This window comes from Carassius gibelio, chromosome A1 (assembly GCF_023724105.1).
Source record: "Carassius gibelio isolate Cgi1373 ecotype wild population from Czech Republic chromosome A1, carGib1.2-hapl.c, whole genome shotgun sequence".
NCBI lineage: Eukaryota > Metazoa > Chordata > Actinopteri > Cypriniformes > Cyprinidae > Carassius > Carassius gibelio.
This window is the reverse complement of record NC_068371.1, coordinates 24,365,184-24,388,271: the sequence shown is the minus strand read 5'-3', so window position 1 is coordinate 24,388,271 and position 23,088 is coordinate 24,365,184. Positions and strand designations below refer to the sequence as shown.

Genomic DNA, 23,088 nt, shown 5'->3' with positions numbered 1-23,088 from the left:
ACAGCATTGTTCTAATAGTGATACTTCACACTTTTCTGTACAACTACAAATTAAACAGGGGATTTCACAGTGTACAAGAAGCAACATGCACGGAGAGAACAAGACATTTGTGCTGTTTTTGTTTTCAAACCTCATTTTGCTCTGAGAATTGTCACTCGAGGGGAAATCTATAGGCAACGTTGGATAAAGAAATCCTTTATTGTTGTTGACATTAGAATGTTGTCTAGCTCCAAACCCTCAAAGATTAATTACAATGGCAGTAAAAGAACCATAAACCGCTATACCACAAGATTGAATCGTTTTTGGGGGAAACTTGGTAAAATGTCCATTTTATGTCTTTCTTCCTGCTTTTTTTCTTCCTTTTCCACAAAGTTGGAAATAAAAGCCTGGTGCTGAGTGCTCATTTTCCTCCACTCTCTTAAAACAAAGTGAGACGTACCGAAGGCATGACCCGGTGCCTAAATATTTATGAGAGGAGCGGATGATGCTGTGTATTTACCTTCATTGGCAGTCTTGCTTGCTCAAACAAGGAGGCGCAGTGCTAGCGCAGGACAGTAAAACTGGGCTGGAGTTCATCCCACACTCCTCCAGGATGGAAAATACGGGGAAATATTTCAAAGCCTGGAGCCTATTTGGTTGGGCTCTGATTTGTTTGAGTATCGTGCTTCCATGCTAGGATTCGTTAAAAGTGCAGCTTGATTCAGAATGAGTTTGTGGCGGTGGAATCATCCTTGAAGACGGAGGGGTAGAGAGGCAATCTGCCGCTATCCCATCTCCATTCTCTGTTATGTAACCGATCCTCCTGTGGTCTCTCTGACTCAGGCTATTTGTGGTGTCTAGAGTCCGATAAGAGTGCTATTGCAACCAGAGCTTCTCCACCTATCACGTTGACATATGGCACCTGAGACTTTTGCTCAACGTTGTAAGGTACAGGTAGTGAAAGACTGTTAGCCTGTTTCAAAATGATAGAGCCCTGTAAACCAACCCATTGGAGTATATTTAACTTATTATTTACCTGTCCTATCTGATGTAGAGCAAAGGACACTAACATTACGTAACACTGCATTAACTTTTCACAGTCAACAATGTACAGTATATGAGCTACAGTATCTGCCTCGCCTTACTATAGGCACAGGGTTTATTTTAAACAACATTATACGGTGACTCGCACATACAAAATTATTATTATTGCTGTCAGTGTATGTTTAATTAATTAAAAATATAGCAATTAATTGCATATATCAATATTTGCTAAATTCTTTTTTACTCTAATTGATAATTATGTATAAAATTATTACAAATTAAAATGAACAATTTTAATAATAAATGTATAATATATATATATATATATATATATATATATATATATATATTTTTTTTTTTTTTTGTTATCAAAATTACAAAAATGTGCAAATGTATATAAAATGTGTAGATTTTTGTATATATATATATATATATATATATATATATATATATATATATATATATATATATATATATGTTTTAATAAAGTTGCATATATAAATAAAATATATTATTGACATATTTTATTTATTTTTCTTCAAAAGTAGTTCCGTTTTAAAAAATGCATCTCAAGAACATTTGATTGATTGATTGTACTGATCCTGTGCAGTGCATCCTGATCTTGGTTTGTGTTGTTTGGATGAGGCATGTTGCATATAATAGCTGGTTGGTTGTGGTGGCTGTGGACTCGTGGGGCAATATGATTTTCAATTTATAAAGTAGAGAACTCATCATTTTAGATAACTAGCATATGCTGATGTTTGTAATAAGTGCTTCAATTTGTAACCTCTCATTTCAGCTCACATTTACTGCTGTCTATTTAGGTGCATATACAGTATATATAATTTAAAGAAGTGCACAGGAAAGTTTCTTAGACTAACCACAAACCTACAGCAAAATCATTGTCAACATGTCCATGTAGGTTTGTTGCAATCTGACCTACAGAGGCATTATATGGAGTGTGGCTCAGTGAGCATGCTCAGATTTAGAGTGGTGCTTTGGTGCTGACATCACTTAGAAATCGCTTATCCAAGGTGACATGTCTACCCAGCAAAGGCCAGATAGTGCAGCGCCGCAAATATTTCACCTTATTAAATATACATCGATAGGCTCGAGTTTTTAAGGTGGTTCACCTGAGTCAAGGTTTCGCTAGCAGATTTTTGTTTCTAACATTTCTAGACTGAATGAGAGTTGAAATGCTTCAAACAGAGAGATAGAAAAACAGATGGAGAAGTAGAGAAAAAGATAAACAGAAAAATAAATAAAGGCATAAATCACAGTGGAATGAGAGCGAGAACAGCAAATATGTTCCTAGAAAGCATCTAGAATCTGTCTTAGGCACATGGCTTACACATGTGTCACAGTGTGTGACGTGGAGTGTGACACATCCAGTAGAGTCAGCTTGCAGTGGGCATCGGATGTGGCATTGACCAAAGTGACTGTTAGACTGGGTGTTTCTTTTTTTCGTTTTTTTTTTTTCTTTCTTATATTTCAGTGAAATGTATACACTACAAATGTTTTTATAACAATGTTATAAAAACATAGTTTTTTTTTATCATTATCATTTCTCTGCATAACACTACTAAATAAATAAATAATAAATAAAAGTTCTCTCTTCACAGCAGTTCAGTCAGTGTACTGTTTGAGTAAATTAATTACCCCGGGATATTGGTTTATTCTGACTGTGTTCAGAAGATGAACGGAGGTCTTACGGGTTTGGAACGACATGAGGGTGAGTCATTAATGACATATTTTTTATATTTGGATGAACTATCCCTTGAACTATTACAGCCCTAAATATTCTTTTGTTTTAAATATATCACCGACCCCGGTCCCTAATCTGACAACACCAGTCTTAGATAACTGTCTGTTGACTGTTTTGAGTAAAAAAGTCGAATCCATTGAGATGGTTGATTCTTTATCTTGCAAGATTTTATTAACATCTGCAGACACACTTTCGAATGATGTTGTCTTCAAAATAATGATTAGATGATTAACAATGAATAATCATTCATTAAATCAAGAGGGATTTAATGTTGTTAGTAAGCAGCTAGTGTTATTTTGAGCGTGTCTAGAGATCCGTAAGTACATGCCTCGTGAGACAGGTGTAGCATTGTTCTTTAAAGTGCCATATGGTGCAGTAATCCTCCATCATGCACATACTACATCTGAAAAAGGTCATGAAAAAAGGACACTGGTGATTCAAAGCGACATGTGTGTGCGATGTTCTGATCATGTTCTTTTACATTTTGTTCCGTAATCTCAGATCCCTTTGTGCTATAACATTAACCAGTTAGGATTTATGCCTTTTTGCTACAGACGAAAATTGTGTTAAATGTAGACACAATGAGACAAAACCATAACTCATAGGCAGGACCCAGCTATGGAATTCTGGCCCCCCACTGCCATCTACTCAGAGGTGCTGTTTATCCCCCAACAAAATAGCAAAACCGATAATAAAATAAATAATAAATACATGTGGTTACCTGATAGCAGACATACATCTGTCAGTAATCAGGTGGACTAGCTGGGGTGAGACCTGTGATTTTATGGGGTCCTTTTCCTTTTTGTTGCTGCCCGAGCTGAAATAATTAATAACCATCAGACTAAACCATTTTTATGGAGGGGGAGAGAAGAGATTTTGGGAAAGCATTTTTGACCAACTATCATGTTTTGAGGTTTTCATTAAACTCTCAGGCAATTTGTTATCATTTGTCATCATAATATAACAGATATTTGGAGAAATGTCTGCCATTCCATTGTTACAGCAACAAAAATGTCTAAATTTGGATGTAACTTTACACAAAATAGTTTAGTCAGTGATTTACTCCACACTAAAATCTTAACAAATTACGTCTTTTTTGAAACAGTGAACGTTTGAACAGTTTGGAACAGATTTGAAGACATTTAGCATTGCATTACTTGCTCACCGGTTGATCCTCTGTAGTGAATGGGTGCCGTCAGAATTTGACTCCAAACAACTGATGAAAGCATCACAATAATCCACAAGTAATCCATTTATTAATATTGTGTGAAATGAAAAGCAGCATGTTGTTTAGAAACAAATCCACCAAGTTGTTTTTGGCTTCAAACGGTTTCTTCTGACTATAATTCATAAAGCTCATTCCCTGTTGTTTTCTCACATCAAAATTCACCAACATACTTGTTTAGATCTGTTTTCTCCTGTAAACAATGTTTGATCTGTTCATATTTCTCTCTTTATTCAGACTAGATGACCTTTTCACTGGAGAAAGCATTATTATAGATAAAACATACATGTATTTTAACCAGAAGCATCACTTTGAAGTTAAAAAAATCTTTATGATGAATGTGTTTCCAAAAAACATGCAAAAAACATGCAGCTTTTCACTTACAAGATGTTAATTAATGGGCTAGAGTTATGTGGATTATTTGTGGATTATTGTGATGTTTTATCAGGTGTTTTGCCTCTGACGGCACCCATTCACTGTAGAGGATCCATTTGTGAGTTAAGTGATGTAACGCTAAATTCCTCCAAATCTGTTCTAATAAACAATTTCATCTACATCTTGGATAGCCTGAGGGTAATTTAATTTTCAGCTTATTTACATTTTTCGGGTGAACTATTCCCTTAACTAATAGTTAACCTGGAATATTTGTTAAAGTTAATATGGCATTAGAAGTTGTCTATTTATTCTTTTGTATTGGCAGAATTAAACTCTGCAGAATGAGCACCAAAAGCAGGTGTTAATTAGTATCTTATAGAACAGCTTGGTCTGTGGTGTCTGCATGGAAATATACTGGATGTCATGTGACTCATAATTCAGGCACATCTGTTGCTGATGAGGGCTGGTATGATAGTTTGATTCTTCTTCTTAGCAGGATCACAAACTCAAGCTCATAACTCCGTCGAAATGTCTCCTTGATTGCCCTTGAGCAAGCCTTGTTCAATGACTGTGTCATTACAGCTGTGTGACATTGGCCTCGGGCTGGACAGTTTACAGTGAGCACGCACAGAATGTTGCACGCCACACTGTCCAAGTGCAGCCCTGAATTGCCGGCCGGCTGTTGGACGACTCCAGCAAAGACACAGTCCTACCTGAACTCCATTGTTTATCGTCTCATAATATAAACGCAGTCTTCGAAGAGGGTGGGGTAGTTCACAGTCTGAACGTTGAAATGAGAAACTATATTCAAATAGAAAACATTATTTTAAATTGTAATAATAATTCACAATAATACTGATTTTACTGTTTTTTTAATCAAATAAATGCAGCCTTAGTGAGCATCAGAGACTTCTTTCAAAAACATTTAAAAACTATGTTTTACAGAACACAGACAATTAAAATTCACACATTATATGCAATTTATATGTATTTTGTTGTTATATAGTAAATGTATAGTTTTTTTACTATTATTATTATATAGGATCATACAGTAGGAATAATTTTGTATCTGACTAGATTCAAAATAATAGAGATTTATTTATTTTTTATTGTGAGTTGTGACTGACTGGGGATAGAGGACCGGCTTGACTCAGCATGTCTCCTTAAGGTAAGCTCACACACTTCAGGGATTTAGCTTATTGTTTATCCTGGTCAACATTAATCCAGTCTGGAGGTCATAAGTGAATCAGGGCCACGTCTGTGCCTAAATGAGGCCACCAAAGGCAAAGAAGTTGGTCACACTGGATTCGGTGGGAGCAGGTCAGTGTGAGTTCACAGCGTCACTCGTGTCATCAACACAAAGGATTTGTGGTAGTTTTGCAAAGTTGTCTGTGTATAGGCTTTCAGGAAGGTCTGTTTAAATCTCCAGGTTTGCCATAAACCAGATTAGTGCTAATTCTGTGGCATATCATTCCAAAGGTGCTATAAACATGCTTAAATAAGTGCTACAGGTGGTGTTTACAGAGGAAAACCCCTGATTAGAGCTTTTTTGCATTTGACCTAGACCTCCACATTTTTGGGAAACCCTATCTGGATCATGGAGTGAAAGCCACAAAACTAATTTTGCGTATTTGCATAAAAGATTAAGATCTGTAAAGCTGTCTTACAGGATTATACTGATACAAACTGTGCCTATAGTCATAATAGAGATAATGACAGGCAAGGCTGGCAGCAGACAACATCATTGCATCATTGTTGATGCTTTCGAACCGTCACATCTGGTGTTGACCACTGGGGTATTATGTGAGATTCTGTCTCCGTGGCTCTGCTAATAGATGACTGTTCATTCTCTGCCAGGCTCTGACATACCCAGGGAAATAATATTCATGCTGATGAACAGGTGAGAAACACAAGATGAGCTTGCCATAAATCATTTATTAGGATATCTTAAAGCTTTCTTGCTAGAGTGCATTAATAAGCATACGTGTAAAACACCTGAACACAGGCACAACATTAGCTTAAAGCAATAACTTTTTCTTTCTCATAAACCTACTCTATTATATTGTTTAATTATATAGAACTGCCACTTATGGATGCAAAGCCATTCCATGTCACTGCCTGATGGGGTTAAATGATTATCAGAAAAGTAATGAAACTGTGTTTGGTCTGCCTAAGGTAAGATATAACCTGTGGCACTGTAAAGTCAACAATTTGTGTATACTTATATTTTCTTCAAGGTTTTTTTTTTTTTTCTTTCTTTTTTTTTTTTCAATTGCATCACGTGTAACTACATGAGTGCTTGAATAAGTGAAAGCCAAATAAGGCTGTCAAATTCATAGTGTGCTTGTTTGTCAATCTTGCCAAACCTGCAGGGCGCATGGTGCTGGACTGAACTATCTGACCTTCCTCACTGTTTACATGCTCAGCACTGTAACAAAACAATCGATCAGCATGATTCTGAATGTTTTTCCACTTAAATTCACCACTGAATTTCTTACAAACTGGGCCATGCAGTGAATATTCACGCCTCAGTTCACTCGCACTGTGCAGTAATACATTAATCCAATCTTTCCAAACACTTTTTCACATCATACAGTACGCATTCAAGGAATTAAGTTCTTGCACTTGCTAAGTGCTTCATGTGACGGTGCTAAAGCAGCAACACTAGCATCTACACACCCATCTGTTCCAATGAGGCTCATTGTACTGTAGAACATTCTAAGAAGTTACAAAGAATGTTCCTAAATTCAGTTCTGAAGTTTTTTTTTTAAAGAATATGCTCAGGGAAAAAAAGGTTAAAAAAAGACGTCAATTGGGTCGTACCTTTTCAAAAGGGTTTAATATGTACCATTTAGGTACTAATGTGTACTCTTAAGGAACTGCCCCAGTGACAGCTTTTATTTTATTTTATTTTTTGAGTAAAGAACATGACAGTATTTGATGTTATCTGATTGTATGGTGGTTTTAGTCAAAGACTCGCTGATTAACTCAATGAAATCAAAATACCTTTTTCCCTCAAAGGTTATCTTTATTTTGCTCCCAGTTTACTGTAATAATCGTTATACGAGTGCACACTCTTTTCAATGCAACTGGCTTGACAGGCCTTCAAGTGGTTGTGTTTTAAATGCATTTGAAATGGTTATTTTACAAAAGAACTTGTCTCAAGATGAAGCATTCATTTGCATTTATTTGCGCTTCCTGTAGAATGAATTCGTCCTGTATTTCTGTGTGAGATCATGCTTTTAAAGTGAATGCATATCCTGTGTACTGGCTCTATTATATGTGCTGAACAATGCTGATGAATTTAAAAACAAGATCCTATTTAACTCTTTTTGTAGAGTTGTTACAAAATTTAGAATTGAACCAAAGTAATGTGTTTACATGATCAATCATTGGAATCACCTCAGAGTACTTGTGCACATGGCCGTATGCATTATATGTAGTAAATGTACAGTAAATATATCCTGACTGTAAGAAGCTGTTTGCCTTTTTGATTCTTTCAGCTTTCTTTTCAGGAATTCAAACTCTTCTTAAGCTGTCTATTCAGAACAATCTTCGAAGAAAAAAAAAAAGTTCATTCTTAATGAATAAGATGAGAATAGTATAGTAAGAAGAACTGCATTCATGTTTTGTGAATCTTAAAACCTTGGAGCTGGCTGTAATTAACATGAATTGCATAATTTCTTTAGTAAAATGGGCAGACAGCGTGTGAAAATGAGCAACATAATCATTTTGCGTGCAAAAAGTATTAAAGCATACGATAAATACCATTTATTTGGTTATTTTCATAATTTTAGTAATTTGCATAAAGATGTGTTGCCTTTATTCAATTTTTTAGAGCAAAATAGCTTTGAAATCAATTTTTTTTATTTGTATTACTTAAACTCACAGCTTCATCGTTTACATTTAAAGAGCATTAGGGAGGCAGCCATATTGGAGCACTCACTTCAGATCAGCCCCAGTGCATATGCATTCAGGTTCTGGTGTATTAAGAGAATGTAAATGCATTTTACACGCACTCATTAATGTTACAGTTGACCTTTCGGTAGATCCAGGTCTTAATAGCATTCTGGGGACCCATAATTCCTTGCGGGCTAACCCTTATTTCACGCTGTGGGCCGCTCTGCGTGGAGTGGGTGCAGTCTCACTTTGGTTACGTAAGCCATTATCCTCTCATCTGTTTGTTTTACCTTACCTACCTTTAGCTTTTGCCGCATTCCAAGTTGTGTTACATAAATACTCCAGACTGGAGAGGAGGTGGCTGTCGGGAAGAGCAGTGCTGTTTGCACGATGAATGGTGATCCTCTTGAAGCTGAGCAGGACTCATTTTCTCCGGCCTTTCACTCTCTGGCTTTGGTTAGCATCCTGTACTGTGAAGTCTGATAACTTCACACCCACCTTAACTGATCGGGAACAGCACTTCAGAGTTTAAATGCAGTATAACTATCGCTGCGTGTTCTAGTTCTGCCCATTGCTCTGCACAGAGGCAGGAGAAAGACTGCTGCTTCTGCGCTCTGCTGAGATTGATATGTGACAGTTCCTGTGCGGTGCATTCGAGCAGTTATATGGTTTGTTATTTTTGCATTCCCGATCCATCTGTCAGTCTCCTTTCTCAACCCTGCCAGTATCTTTCTGCAGATCTCAGCCGATGCAGCAGCACGAAAGCGGCAATAAATATTCAGAATCCAAATAATATGGAGAATGCTCAAACTCTGCTTTCTGTTTCCCATCCTGTAGTTTCAAAGTTGAGCTTGAACATGATTTATTATATGCTTATTTCCATCCATGACCGGTAAGTGATCACTACCGTTTCAATTCACAATTACTTCCTTTGTACAGAGTTTCGGTTTTGTAATTGCACAGAACAATACGTATTTACATATTAGGGTGCAGTATCATAAAAAAAAATAGTTTCCTGTTTATGTCCATGAAACTTGGTCATTAAACATGCTGTATTATGTCTCTTGCACTGACATAAACTACAGATTCTGCTGAACGAATGCAATTGGGTCATTCATTACTACTGAGAAGTGTATTTTTAAGCATTCATATGTATTGGACAGAATATACATTTTGCAAATTTAAAAGAAGGAAGTCATGCTAGATAAATCTGTTTTATCATAATATCCCAATTAAATGAACATAATTGCAATACTTTGGTTGAGTGGATGTTGCTATTTTGGTTATTTCCCCCGGGGGGCTTTGCATTAGCTCCAAATATTAATATTCCAAGAAATATTCAGCTTGGTTTCTGCTTTCTTTAATCAGACATTTTTTGGGAATATTGTTTTAGTTGGTAATCAAGAATATTCTGTGCCCTTGATATAGTTTACTATTCTGTTGGTCTTTGGTAGTATTCTAAAACAAGCCAGTTTCCAAATGATACCATCGTCCAGGAAATGACATCAGTTTTTATAGCAACACAAACATTAGTAAAAACCGTATGAGCAAGGAATTTGATGAATTCTGTGATGTTTTCTCTCACTTTAGAGCATTCCATCATATCGATTAAAAAGAAACTTACTTGTGTAAATAATGGTATTTAATAAAGTGCCTTCATCTTCACAAGTCCAACATGACCTTTTATAGAACTTTTTTCTTATATAGTTATTATTATTTTGGTTGCACTTTATTTTACAGTACGTGTAAATGTTTTTATGTAAAAATGTTTTTATTAAATTCAAGTTAAAGAATTCAAAAGTCATTGCATAACAGCAATGATGGAACGGTCATATTAATGATCAAAGAGGGCTTCTGCATTCTTGAGTATTTTGAGTAAACTACTTACAGAGGTATTTCAGATTTTATTTTATGAAATCTATAGATTAAAAAAGCATATCTACAACTTTGAAAAAAAAAAAACGAGACCATGAATCACTCTTATTAGACTGCAATTGTACATAAAATAAATGAGAAAACACAAACACCTGTAGATAGTTGCAAGTGTCCTCACTTCACCCCACACCTTTTTCTTATTACCTTCCTTATAACCTGTCTGTTTCCAGAGAATCATATCAAGCATTGCTGAGCATGTTTATCTTATACAACATGCAGTATGTTGTGTACTTTTATCAAGGAAAGGCCACATATAGTGACATAAAAAAATACCCATTTTGAGACTTTGACCTCTTTGGGATTTCAAAAATCCCATAAAAATAAATATTTAAAAAATATATAAAATACACATTCAAGTGTTTCATTTATTGCACTTTATCTGTTAATGTCCATAGATTTATATTGGATACCTAAGGCTGATTTCTCAAATTAGATATACTGTTAAGTCTTCTAAATTATTATTATTATTATTATTAAGAAATTGTCACTTCAGTATACCGAACTTTGCTGTTTTATGTTCTGAAGGTTTTTACCAAGGTGCTTGTTCATATAATTTGCCCAATGTTATATACATTTTTTATTTTAAGGTTTTTCTCTGTCTGTTGACAGCATAAAAAAGAGCAAACTGTAAAAAAAAAAACTTGACTCTAATGTTGACAAAATGATAATCATTTTAAACCAGTGATTTGTTTTGGAGATATATGCAAATTAGTGGATATTTAATTAGATAATGTCTCATTTAAAAAATTTCAGAAACTTTGTAATACAAAACAAATATCTAGTTATTATTATTATTATTACCCTACTTACCTAGGGTGTCGTGCCTTAATCGTTCTGTGCATGTTTTGATGTGAAAATGAGAAAACGTCAACGAATTTGACGTTCTATCCAGCGTAAACACAGTTTTATTGCATTGTCAGGTTTTTATAAAGAGCTGTTTTTTGATACTTATCAGCATGTGTTGTACATTACTCATTGAATAAATGGCGAAAATGGAAGCGAAATTTGGGATCTAACTTCTAAATCCGAACTTTTTCAAGGAAGGGTGAAACAGGTTACTCATTCAGTTTATCTATATGAAAAAAAAAAAAATGCACTATCCACCAGCTAATGCTGTAGATGTCATTTAGTGATTTTCTCTCACACGCAAAACACTACAGCAGTGTTCTCGCAGTATGCTGGTCATAAGGGTGATCTGTTTCATAACAACCAACGTTGACCCACTTCCTGCAAAGCAGTCACCTTGTCAGCCCTTTGTGTTGTCTTTTTCTGTTTCGCTTGGTTGCAAGGAGCGCTCGGTGCAGAACAAACGGAGGGGCTTGCTGAACAGTTTAATACAGCCAGACCTCTCCACATCATGCACAGCGAGCGTTGTGCTGCTCCGGGGCGATTAGCTCACCAGGTCCTGCCAGTCGACTCCCTCGCAAGAGACCCCTGCTAACCGGCTAACAAATTAAATGTGTGTTTAGACGGATGAGGGAGGATTAAATCAGCTCTCTTGACTGTGTCAGAAAGATGCAATGAAGTTACTACCCGCACCAGGCCTTGAAAGGGAACGTGCCTCTGAGACCCAGAGGCTTGTTAAGACTCAAGGATGTTGTCAGAATGCTAACCAGACAATTACCGTGCACTACTGATTAAAACGAGAGCACACTCATTATCAAAGCTGGGGTGGGGGAGGTACGTGCAAAGCATGTCACGCCATTAAAGTATTGTTCGAGTCTTACTGTTGGTTTTAAATGAGCTCTGCTATGTGTAGTTTTTCCTGTCTTTCAAAGGGTGACTTTCAGCCGGTCCGCAGGGCATCCTTCTAAGAGGCTCTGCCCACTCAGGCTATGTCAGGTTTCACTGGGCAATTTAATCAGATTTCTGCCAACTCAGCCAGACTATTTGGAGTACGTGCTTCATTTTCAATCTGATTCGATTTCATTTTTTGGAGGGCACGGGATATAAAAATCTCTCTTTTTCAGTTTCCGACATTCTCTCATTTTCTGCCACTTAATGCTGCTCTGTATTTATTTCTGTACTCACTCTGCTTTTTTAGTCTCCAGTACATACATGTAAGGTAAAAATCAGCTGCTCTGAAAGTGGCATGTTATATATGAGTGCATTTTGTATAGCCAACTTTTTCAGCAGACCGTTCTTATGATCTGGAACAAAATGGTGAGACATACGTTATGACATATGCCTTGCCCTTTGGGTGCCCAGTAACAATGTGGGAATTACGTGATTTCTGCAGCGCTAAAATCATTGGTCTCAAACGGCCCTGCAGAGCAGGACAAACTTAGCTCAGACCTGGGGTGTTCTTTATGGCCATTCTGTTATTTATTTATTTTATTTTTTAATAGTAGGCATATCAATGAAATGGTTGTAATTAATCTTTTTCTGTGTTTGTGGCAATTGATTAATAAGCATCCATTGTATATTCCTAATGATAATAATAATTGAACAACTTCTTTCTGCCCTATCAAAAACACGTGCAACTAACCTGCAAAAAAAAAAAAATATATATATATATTATTGAAAACAAGATCATGTGTAATTTATCACATGACTTTTTTAGAATTATTCATATAAATATATATATATATATATATATATATATATATATATATATATATATATATTGTTTTTTTTTTTTTTTGGACCCATGTGTAGAATAAAATAAGACATTAGTTGATTAAAAGAGAATTTATTTAATTAAGTTTATATTGTTCCTGATTTTCCAGCTATTTTTGAATATGAAATGCTTTAAGTTGTTTAATTCCTACAGTTACCCTTGAACTGCCGGTGCGACACAGAACTATTCCTGACCATGTTATGTCGTTATTGTGGTTTTTCGCCTGCACCTGATGTCAAAAAAAGTACAGTTTACAGGTACAATTTTATTTGCTCTTGTTTCAGTGCGTCTTTGAGACACACATCATCAACAGCCAAAGTGTGTCTGGTGTGTGGAGACGAAGCGTCAGGATGTCACTACGGGGTTGTTACATGTGGAAGCTGTAAAGTTTTCTTCAAAAGAGCAGTAGAAGGTAAGACTCCTCTGTTTTCTCCCTTTCAAGCATGTTCTGTTGAGAAATATCTTTATGTCTTATTAACGGGATGATTCCTTCCTAAAAAAGGCCAGCTTAAAGCAGCATAAATTCCTGCTTGGTTTATACATTTCATAGAGCTCTAGAGATTGCAGTGATGCTGGATGGTGAGACTGTGTGTTTGGGCTCAAAATAAGAGATTACTTCTATTATAGATTAGACATGTGGATTATATAACTCTTCAATAGGACAGCTGTACATAAAAGTCTCATATAGAGATGTAGTAAACTATCATTTGCCATATACCAAACAATACTTTGCAGTGCCAAAATGTAATATTTGATTTTAACTCTCGAAATTTAGGTAACAGTATCCTATGGGAAAATTCACATCTGATAAGGGGAGTGAAATGTTGTTAATACTTTCAGGGAAGTTGAGCTTCCAGTGGGGCGTTTGTCGTACCCTGAAGAAAACTTGTCAAAACTTTGAGCTTTTATTTAGTAAGATTTACAAATGTAGATATAAAGTTTTTTTCCATTCAGTTTAATGTCTATGGAAAACATCTGTGGTTAAGTTGAAAATTTACCCTGGATATCCCTAGTCTTAGTTTCTTGTGTTCTGGACTAGTATGGTATACAGTACTAGTAAACGTATCTAGCAGTTAGTTTGGGCTGCATGTTAAAGTGGATAAATGGTCCATCCAAAAAGAATCCAAAACCAAAAAGAAGATGTTTTTAATAAAACCTGAGAGATTTCTGTCCTTCCATTTGAAGTCTAACAATTAAGTTGAGCTTCCATTTACTGTATTTGATGTGCTCTATGTATGTCTGTTGAGCAGCAAGCCTGAATTAAATCTGTTCATCATATAAAGTGATTGTGTCTCTTTAGAATGGCTGGATTAAGCCAATATATTCATAAGAATTACTTTTACAATGTCTTTATGAACTTATAAAGTGTCAAAGTTTTGGTTGTAGGAACTTTCAATGGAAGGACATAAATCTCTCAGGTTTCATTAAAATATCTTCATTTGAGTTTCAAGGTAGAACTAAAGGCTTATGGGTTTCTTATGACTGAATTCTCCCTTTAACTCGTGGCTCTCTGGAATTCTTGATTCTGATGGGTCTTTTTTTATTTATAATGACTTAGTTTCATGATTTTTGTAACACATTTCATGTCCATTTTTTAATTTTTATGTCAATCAGCAAGATAATGCACAGGCAGCCAGTCATTTTTGGAAAATAAACCATTTCAGAATTTACAAGACCCCTACCCTTCGTGTCATGAGGGTTTATGAGCCATGAGTTAATGACCAGCTGGCTGCACATTATCCTTTAACATCTACTATTACTTCTATTAAATTAATTTAGTAATTTAAAGTAATGTATAAAGTTAAGTCATTTTGAAAAAAATGTGTTCATATAAAGCATTCTCTTTGGTTGTGATTGTTTTTTAGCGTCCTGAATGAGGTTACACCTCAAGGGCATTCTGAAGTGCAGCCGCTTTTCCAACACCACAACAGCAGAGGTAGTGCTGTGTAAGAGTGTGTGCTCCATTACCTTACCTGACCTCAGCCTAGTTACCATCTGAGAGAGAGAGAGAGAGAGAGAGAGAGTGAAGGAGGGAGGGGACAGAGAGAGAAATTGTTAAGAGTGTGCTAAGGGAAGTGGGAGCGTGAGCAGTAAGATTGGAAAAGGATAAAATGATAGTCAGAGTGAGGGAATAGACAGAGAGAGTTATGTTTCAAAACCTTATCTCACTGCCTGCTGCCTACATAGGCAGCTGCTTTCTAAGGTAGCATCCTAACTGTTTTTGGAAGCTCATGTGAGACTGATTTGGAATGCTTTACGTAGGCAGCAACTCGGACAGGCAGTTGTTTTCAGTGGAATTTGTCATTAGCATGTTGCTAAGCTAAAAACACAATACTCTAATACAGTGTTTCCCAACACTGTTCCTGGAGGCACACCTACATCCATTTTTGGTTTTAGTGTCTTTGCTAATGAGCTGATGAGTGGAATAAAGTCTCGACCCTGACTGCCTTCACAAATGTGACACTGGACCACAAAACCAGTCATAAGGGTAATTTTCTTCAAATTGAGATTTATACATCATCTGAAAGCTGAATAAATAAGCCTAGGACAATATTTGGCCGAGATACAACTATCTGAAAATCTGAAATCTGAGGGTGAAAAAAAAAAAAAATCTAAATACTGAGAAAATCACCTTTAAAGTTGTCCAAATGAAGTTCTTTGCAAAGCATATTACTAATCAAAAATTACGTTTTGATACATCTATGGTAGGAAATTTACTAAATATATACATGGAACATGATCTTTAGTTAATATCCTAATGATTTTTGGCATAAAATAGAAATTGATAATTTTGACCCATAAAATGTTTTTTTGACTATTGCTAAAAACACCCAAGTGACTTTAGACTGGTTTTGTGGTCAAATGTCACAAATGGGTTTGCGTACAAAATCCTCAGCAAACCAAATATTGGTCAAAATCTCATCCTCTCTCATCCGTCAATGTGATGCTTTATAAAGATGCAGTCATGTGAGCAATATACGAATAAAAATATGATAACTTAAAATGCAGCCTCCGTAGAAAGTTCAGATGGTTTTGGAACAGAGCAAAAGACAGCCAGAAGACTGATATTTTAAAGATGTAAGTAGGGAAGTAAAGAGGCCAATTTTTTGTATCTGCACACATTTTTTGAATAGCATAAAGGTCTGGAAGCTCTTTCTGATATGAAAGAAAACTGCTAAACTCAGGCATAGATGTGAGGAAAAATCACAAAAGGAAAATAATGCAGTCAATACTTAACAACCTCTGTTGTGTAGTTCCTGAGCTGCTTGAATAATGACTAATAGAAGCACAAACACTTGTTTCTGTGTGAATAGTGTGAAGTGGCCATATGGTACCAGCTAATACTCAACAGACTTTTATTACTTGCTCTACAGCTGTTCAGTCTGAGGACTAAAATATTTGTTCCTTCATTATGAGAATCTGTTGTTACATTTGGAACTAGGGATAGACCGGTTTCACTGGGTTGGTTTAGCTCTAGGGTTTGGGACCATTTTTGGTGGGTTGCACATCTTTATTATATATTTCTTTCTTTGTCTAAATTTTTTTTTATACACACACACACACACACAAAAAAAAAATACTATAGGCACAGATTGATTAGGATTCATTTGAATTAAATAATAAATATTTAAATACATTTTTACATTCTATAGTTTAAATCACTTTGGAGGTTAAAATATGTTCTGAATATGCGGGCTGGAGATATGTTTGCACTATTTCCAAAAAAAGGTACATTTTGACATTGGCTATGTTTACATTCACACGTATAATGTGATTAAGGCAGTCCTGAAACCATGTTATTGTGATTATATTCATAATTAGAGTATCCATAATTGCAGTATGTATGCATACTGTAAATGGAGAATTGTTTTAATGGATAGTTGACCCACAAATGAAAATTCTATTTCAAGTTGTTCCAAACATTTCTTTCTTCTGCTCAACACAAGGGACGATATTATGAAAATGTTTGTAACCAAACATTTGCTAGTAGCCATTGACTTCCATAGTATACACTATTTTTCTATAGTATAGAAGTCAATGGCTACCGCTGACTGTTTGGTTACCAACATTTCATAATATCTTCATTTGTGTTCAACAGAAGAAAGAAACTCATGTAGGTTTGAAACAACTTGCGAACAATGAAACGATTACAGAATTGTATTTTTTGGGTGAACTATGTGCAATTAAGCATTTTTGACAAAATGAGGGAAGTCTGAGGCCCTAGAACTGCCAAACATTTTGCAGTTGATAAAAATAAAACAACAGCAGCAAATATGTCTATTGCATTTCGGTTTTCGGTTTAAGGTGTTGCCAGATGTGGAAAAGTATCAGAGTAAAATATGTAAACAGGATTAAAGAGGTTTGCTTATGTCATCTTAATATGAGTAATTTCTTATTCTGATTATTGCCAGTAAACGGACTATTGGCACACATGTAAACATAGACACTGTCATGCCATCAAAGCTTTTAAAGTTTGAGATTTACTTTCTTGGCAAACCTAGTGTAGTATGTGAGATAGTCGATCTAAAGTTTTCCCATCATCAACACATTCCCGCATCACTTGTCCGTTTTCAAACTCCCAAACCACAGTCTGTATCTTGGCTGTGATTTCCATATGGATCGTGCAGAGAGATTTTATTTATTTTTTTCAGACAGCTCAGCAGATGCTTATTATTCAAAAGCCATCAGTGTCTTGGCTTGTCATCATGTATAATGATACTCCGTGTCTGTCCTGCACAACTCATCATTTACAGGCATAAATTGAACTGGTTAGACCATTTTGAAACAAATAAGTTTTCAGAAGAGTTGCTAAAACTTTTCTGTGTCTTGGTAAACATAATACTGATGAAAACTGCACTGATATACTGCAGAACTTTAACAGGTCTATGTGACAATTATTTTTGTATTGTGTATTTGGAACGATAACATGCATCAGTATTAAAGAGTGAGAAACTTTGAGGATTTTTGTGGAAAAGCAATAAATAAAGATTTGTTTAAAAGACAGAATGTAGCACCTGATGCTCATAGGTACACATTTTGAGAATATTTAATGATTTAAGGATGTAATTTAGAGGGGAAAATACACTTAATTTACATTTATGTTTTTTCTTTTTTGATACAGAAATGGCTTCCATTATTTATAGCCCTATTTGAAATGACTTTTAATGACTAAAACTTAAACTTCACAAATTCCACTTTGTCATGCTTGCGGCTGACAGGCACACATACTGAAATAAACTGTGATTTATGCTAATGCTCTGATTGATCAGTGATACGCAGGAGTATTAAAGGACTGAACAACTATACGGTGAACTAAAAAACAAATCACACAAATCCCTCTTTCCTCACCTCAAATAACCCCTCTGTGTTTGCCTATGGCACCGCTGCTTTCAGTATCTGTCATCTCTTCCGCCTTCTGGGTGATACCTTTGTTCTTTGACATCAATGCAAAATGAGACACCCTTTGTGTTTAAGCAAATCGGATGACGGCGATCACATTATGGCATCTGTGTTTCCAACATTTATATATTTTGGGACATGGGTTGTGACCGTGTATTTTTGATACGGCTGAGGTTATGAAAGGCTTTCTTCCTGGTCAATTGGAGACAGATGTTTCTTACTGTATCAGTTTATCATCATAATCACAATGACAAATTCTAACCTATGTTGCCCTCAAGACAGCCCTAAGCCTAAAATACAGCAAAACCTCAAAGAAAAAAAGATTAATTTGCATATATATATATATATATATATATATATATATATATATACACACACATACAGATGAAGCAGTAGCTTTTCTACCTTGGACCAGATACAATTTCTATCAGGAAAGCAGAGGACTGCAAAGTGCAGGAAGTGCATGTGTGGAAATAACAAATGATGAGAGGAAACTGGAAAAAATGTATTTTCACAAATGATTACAGCTGCATTTTGGTTAGTAATTTAACTCTCATGCGTCAGTTCACACAATAATCCCTCTGAAAACTCGTGTTGGATGAACACAGAAACTAAGATCTGCAGTTTAAATCAATACTGCCCTACAAAGCAAAAAGGCAGTAACTACGCAGTGTGCAGAACTGGGAAAAATGACTTAAAAGTTATCCTGTCATCTAGCCTAAGTAGTAACTGTACAAACAACTACCATTTTTCACCAAAACGACACATTTCAGATAAGATGTTTCGTCACATAACAAAGGATGCCTTGAATGTCATGAAAATGAAATTTCTTTTACCAAAAATGCAGTTACGCTGAAAAATACACTGAAAAAGTTTAGTGTAGGATATACTTTGAAACAAATTCTACTAAGAAATTGCTAGCAAATTTCACAAATAAATGCATTAATTTAAACTTGATTTCTTTTTAATTAGAAAGACTGAAATTGTATTTTTTGGCAAATATATACTTCAAATAATTTTTACAGTATATCCCAAAGTAGCAGAAATGGCATTCAGCAATAACATTTGATAGCAGCATGATGTGAGTCACATGTGTGGAATAGATTTGAAGTACACGGTGAAACAATTAGACGGATGCTGATTCATATGCCGTCAGCATATGTTTTTTTCGTATGTTGTTGTTTACGCTACATGTTGCAGCTAACGAAAAGGTTAATCCTATTGGTCTAAATGTAGGTTAGCTATATGACACTGTGTTGCCATGAAAACAGATCTCTAGACTTGGCGTAAGGAGAACCGTTTTAAAAGAGATGCTCACGTGTCCACGCTGAAGCCAGAAATGACAAGCTAGTTGGGAAACAGATGAAAAAAAGATGTGAATATTGTATTGCGTGTGTCTCACAGGTAGTGTCCTTTTTAAATCTCTGCTTCATTACTACGCTGACAGGCTAGGTTATCAGTGTATCCCTCATCATGAATGACGTAGTTGGCTAAAAGTAGACACAAGCTTTTACAGGAAGCCCCACGTTGGCTCTTCTCGTGCACACACTTAGGCTGATTCGATATGGCAGAAATAGTATGAGTATTACACATTCAGCTATAGTATTAAAAGCATAAGAGCGAGGTTGTGGGAACTAATGGCATTTGGTAAAATGTGTATGAGGAGAGGAGTCTGTTGGATTAAAGGATCCACAAAAAAAGGCTAAATAGGGCTAAAAAAAACCCTGTAAAACTGTAAAAATTACAGAATGAGAAAGATTAATCCCAAAATGTACTCATGTCGTTCCAAACCTGTATGACTTAAACCTGGCTCTCTGAATATGTTCTAATTGTTCTGAATGGTGAAAACAACCCAATATTAAAGCAATTTTGACAGTAAAATAATTGTGGTACACTTCACCTTTGAAGTGGGTGCGTAGGAACACCAGAAAAAGCAGGTGAACATTTTCACCACCTACTGGACTGGAGGATGAAGGGTTGGATCACGCACGCACAATTGTTTTTCGCCAAAAGGTATCAAAGCAATCTTGCAGTGCAATTTGCTGTCATTGTCTTAAATTCACACAATTCATTACATTATTTCCTTTTATGTTCCACCTTAATAAAATCAAATCAAAAAAGTTAGGTTTGAAATAATATGAGATTGAGGAAATAATGGCAAAATTAGATTTTTGACTTAATTTTTCCTTTAGACTCCATCTGACTTTTTGTTTCAGGACAGAAAAGGAACACTAAAGGCATGTTCACACATGGCAGGCTGGGTTTGATTAAAACAAACTCTGGTGAGATTGTTCTGTTAGTGCGGTTCGTTTGAATACGAGCCAAAAACAGGATGTGATGTCACAAGACCCTAAAAGAACAACATGCTCAAGGATATACACTGTTTACACATCTTTTACGCATTTATACAACCACAGTAGTTCTGGATGCTAGGTAAGCTCGCAAAATATACATTACAAAATCTGTCCAATATGGTTGTGACCATATCCTCATGCCTTTTGTTTATATTTTTAGGTTCGGTATTAAAAATGCCAATGTTAACACCAAGCGAACCAAATGTATCATTTTCTTTTTCGGTCCAGATTTAAAGAACCAAGAGAACCGAATAACAAGTGTAAACACAGACTTAATGCATGCAAAAAACATTCCTATTGGAAGCCAAAAAATATATATATAATGATCACAATTTTGAGAAAACGATAGCTAAACAATGAGGTAAGATATTACAACTCTTACAGACCATAAGATGCACTTGCTGATATTTTTTTAAGCCAGTGCACATAAACAACACACAGATATAGATCCACAAACTACAGTGTGCTGAAACGCTGTTGTACTTGACCTTCCCCTTACGTCCTTATGTACACAAACAGTCTCTGTGCTACTTTAGTGCATAATTACCAACAAGCACACGTGTGCTGATACACAAACACAGCGTGGGACCGTTTATGAGGACCTGCTTCTGATGGGACAATGATTAACAGGATTTGTGGGGCAGCCATGTACAGCGGTCAGAAGGGTCCCGAGAATCAGCCCAAAAGATTTCAGGTCTGATTTGCGTCTGTGTTTGGGTGGCGAGGCGGAGGAGGGCTTTGTTGTGTTTCCTGTGTCGCACTTTACAGTTTTTTAGAGCAAGAAAAATGGGCTTATGTAAGGGGTCATGTGATTTAGCCAGAAATAGTGGCAAGGCTACAGCTGCTGTTGCTCCGTGTGCAGATCCCAGGCTTTTTTGGCAGCCTCTAGCCAGACTCGCTCCACCGAAAACACTCAATGTGCCGGTCTGCAGCCACACGCTCCATAAACACTAAAGGAAAGCACCCTCATGTAATATAAGTAGCATCAGTGGCCTGCAGTTTAGCAGAGAAGTCCTTCCCATGATGCACGAGTGAAAGGGGGGGGTAATATGGATAAGAGATTGAAAGAGAGAGATGCACACGGCCCCAGTGCCTGGATGTGGCCCTGCGGCGCCGTGCTCTGGCCTGTGGAGCGCGTGGGTGTGTGGCGAGTCAGTGAAGCAGAATGGTGCTCCGAAACGAGCTCATTCGACCTTGGCAAGGAAAGCAGCGCATGCGGGATTCTCAGGCTGTTATGTTCTCTGTCATAGTGTCCCACGCCAAGACATCAGCCAACCCATGGCATACTCAGAAACACTATTTTGGACGGCTCATTTGTCCTCTATGATAATAGCGGAGGAGTGTAAAGTGTAAGACAGCTGTCTCCTTTGATACGGATGACCGGAATACATTACAGTGTCCTTGTAAAGGGCACATTTTTGCTAATGCACGCACTAGTGTGCTCTGTCTTTTTTTGTATTGCATAATAAATTAGGGCAGTAAATTAAAAAGAAAATTAATTTTTCACTGAATTAATTACATTATAATCCAATTATTTTTTTAATTAAACAAAACAGATCAAAATTTTGTAGAAAAACCCTCACAGAAAAGAAACATATGTGAAGTCATTTTTACTAATTATCCTAAAATGATAGGTTACATTAGCAGTCCTATAAACAAACCACTGACCATGTGAACCATGGGAGAATGAATTCCTAATTTCTGCAATAAAAAGATTTTCTCTCTCTTTTTGTAGGTCAGCACAACTACCTTTGCGCTGGGAGGAATGACTGTATCATTGACAAGATTCGGAGGAAAAACTGTCCAGCCTGCAGAGTACGGAAGTGTCTTCAAGCGGGGATGAATCTGGGGGGTAACTGAATTTACTTACTATGGGACTAAAAACTGTTGTGAAATGATATGGAACGATTTTACTTGCACACCTGAGATCATTCATCTTAATTATATATATATATATATATATATATATATATATATATATATATATATATATATATATATATATATATATATATATATATATATATATATGGATTGCCTTTTTGGTGAAGCTTTACAATGTTACAAGGAAAAAAAAATCTCTCTCTCTCTTTTATTTAAAAGGACATATTGAAATACGCTTCACATACATCTGTGCTTTCAATATAATTGCATCACAATTTGATCAGTACTCTGTTTTTACAAGATTTCAAAAACACGACAAGTGAAATAACAGATTGTGGACTCCTCATTATTATACTGAAGGTATACAAATATTGATGACAAACTTGAGGAATCAGGATAGCCTCAGCAAACATTGGTGTCCCTGTGCACATCACTACAGCCATGCAAACTCCTCAAAACAACACATTAGGCAAACATTAATATTAGACACATTAGGTCACGGTTTTCATTAAAAATGCCCCTTGGAATAGAAATAAATAAATACTAAATGAGTTGTAACTTTTGACAGATGACCTGTCATTTCGCATTTTTAAGTGACTCGCTTTAA

The 23,088-nt window shown here is 36.0% G+C and overlaps 1 protein-coding gene across 1 annotated transcript in view; it reads left to right on the top strand.

Annotated features, from left to right (window-relative positions):
* Positions 1–23,088, top strand: part of LOC128016377 (mineralocorticoid receptor) — a 65,723-nt gene that overhangs the window by 25,596 nt on the left and 17,039 nt on the right. The window contains exons 3-4 of the mRNA XM_052600857.1: positions 13,128–13,255; positions 22,333–22,449. Coding sequence (XP_052456817.1) covers positions 13,128–13,255; positions 22,333–22,449 — 245 coding nt within the window. The remainder of the gene's footprint in view (positions 1–13,127; positions 13,256–22,332; positions 22,450–23,088) is intronic.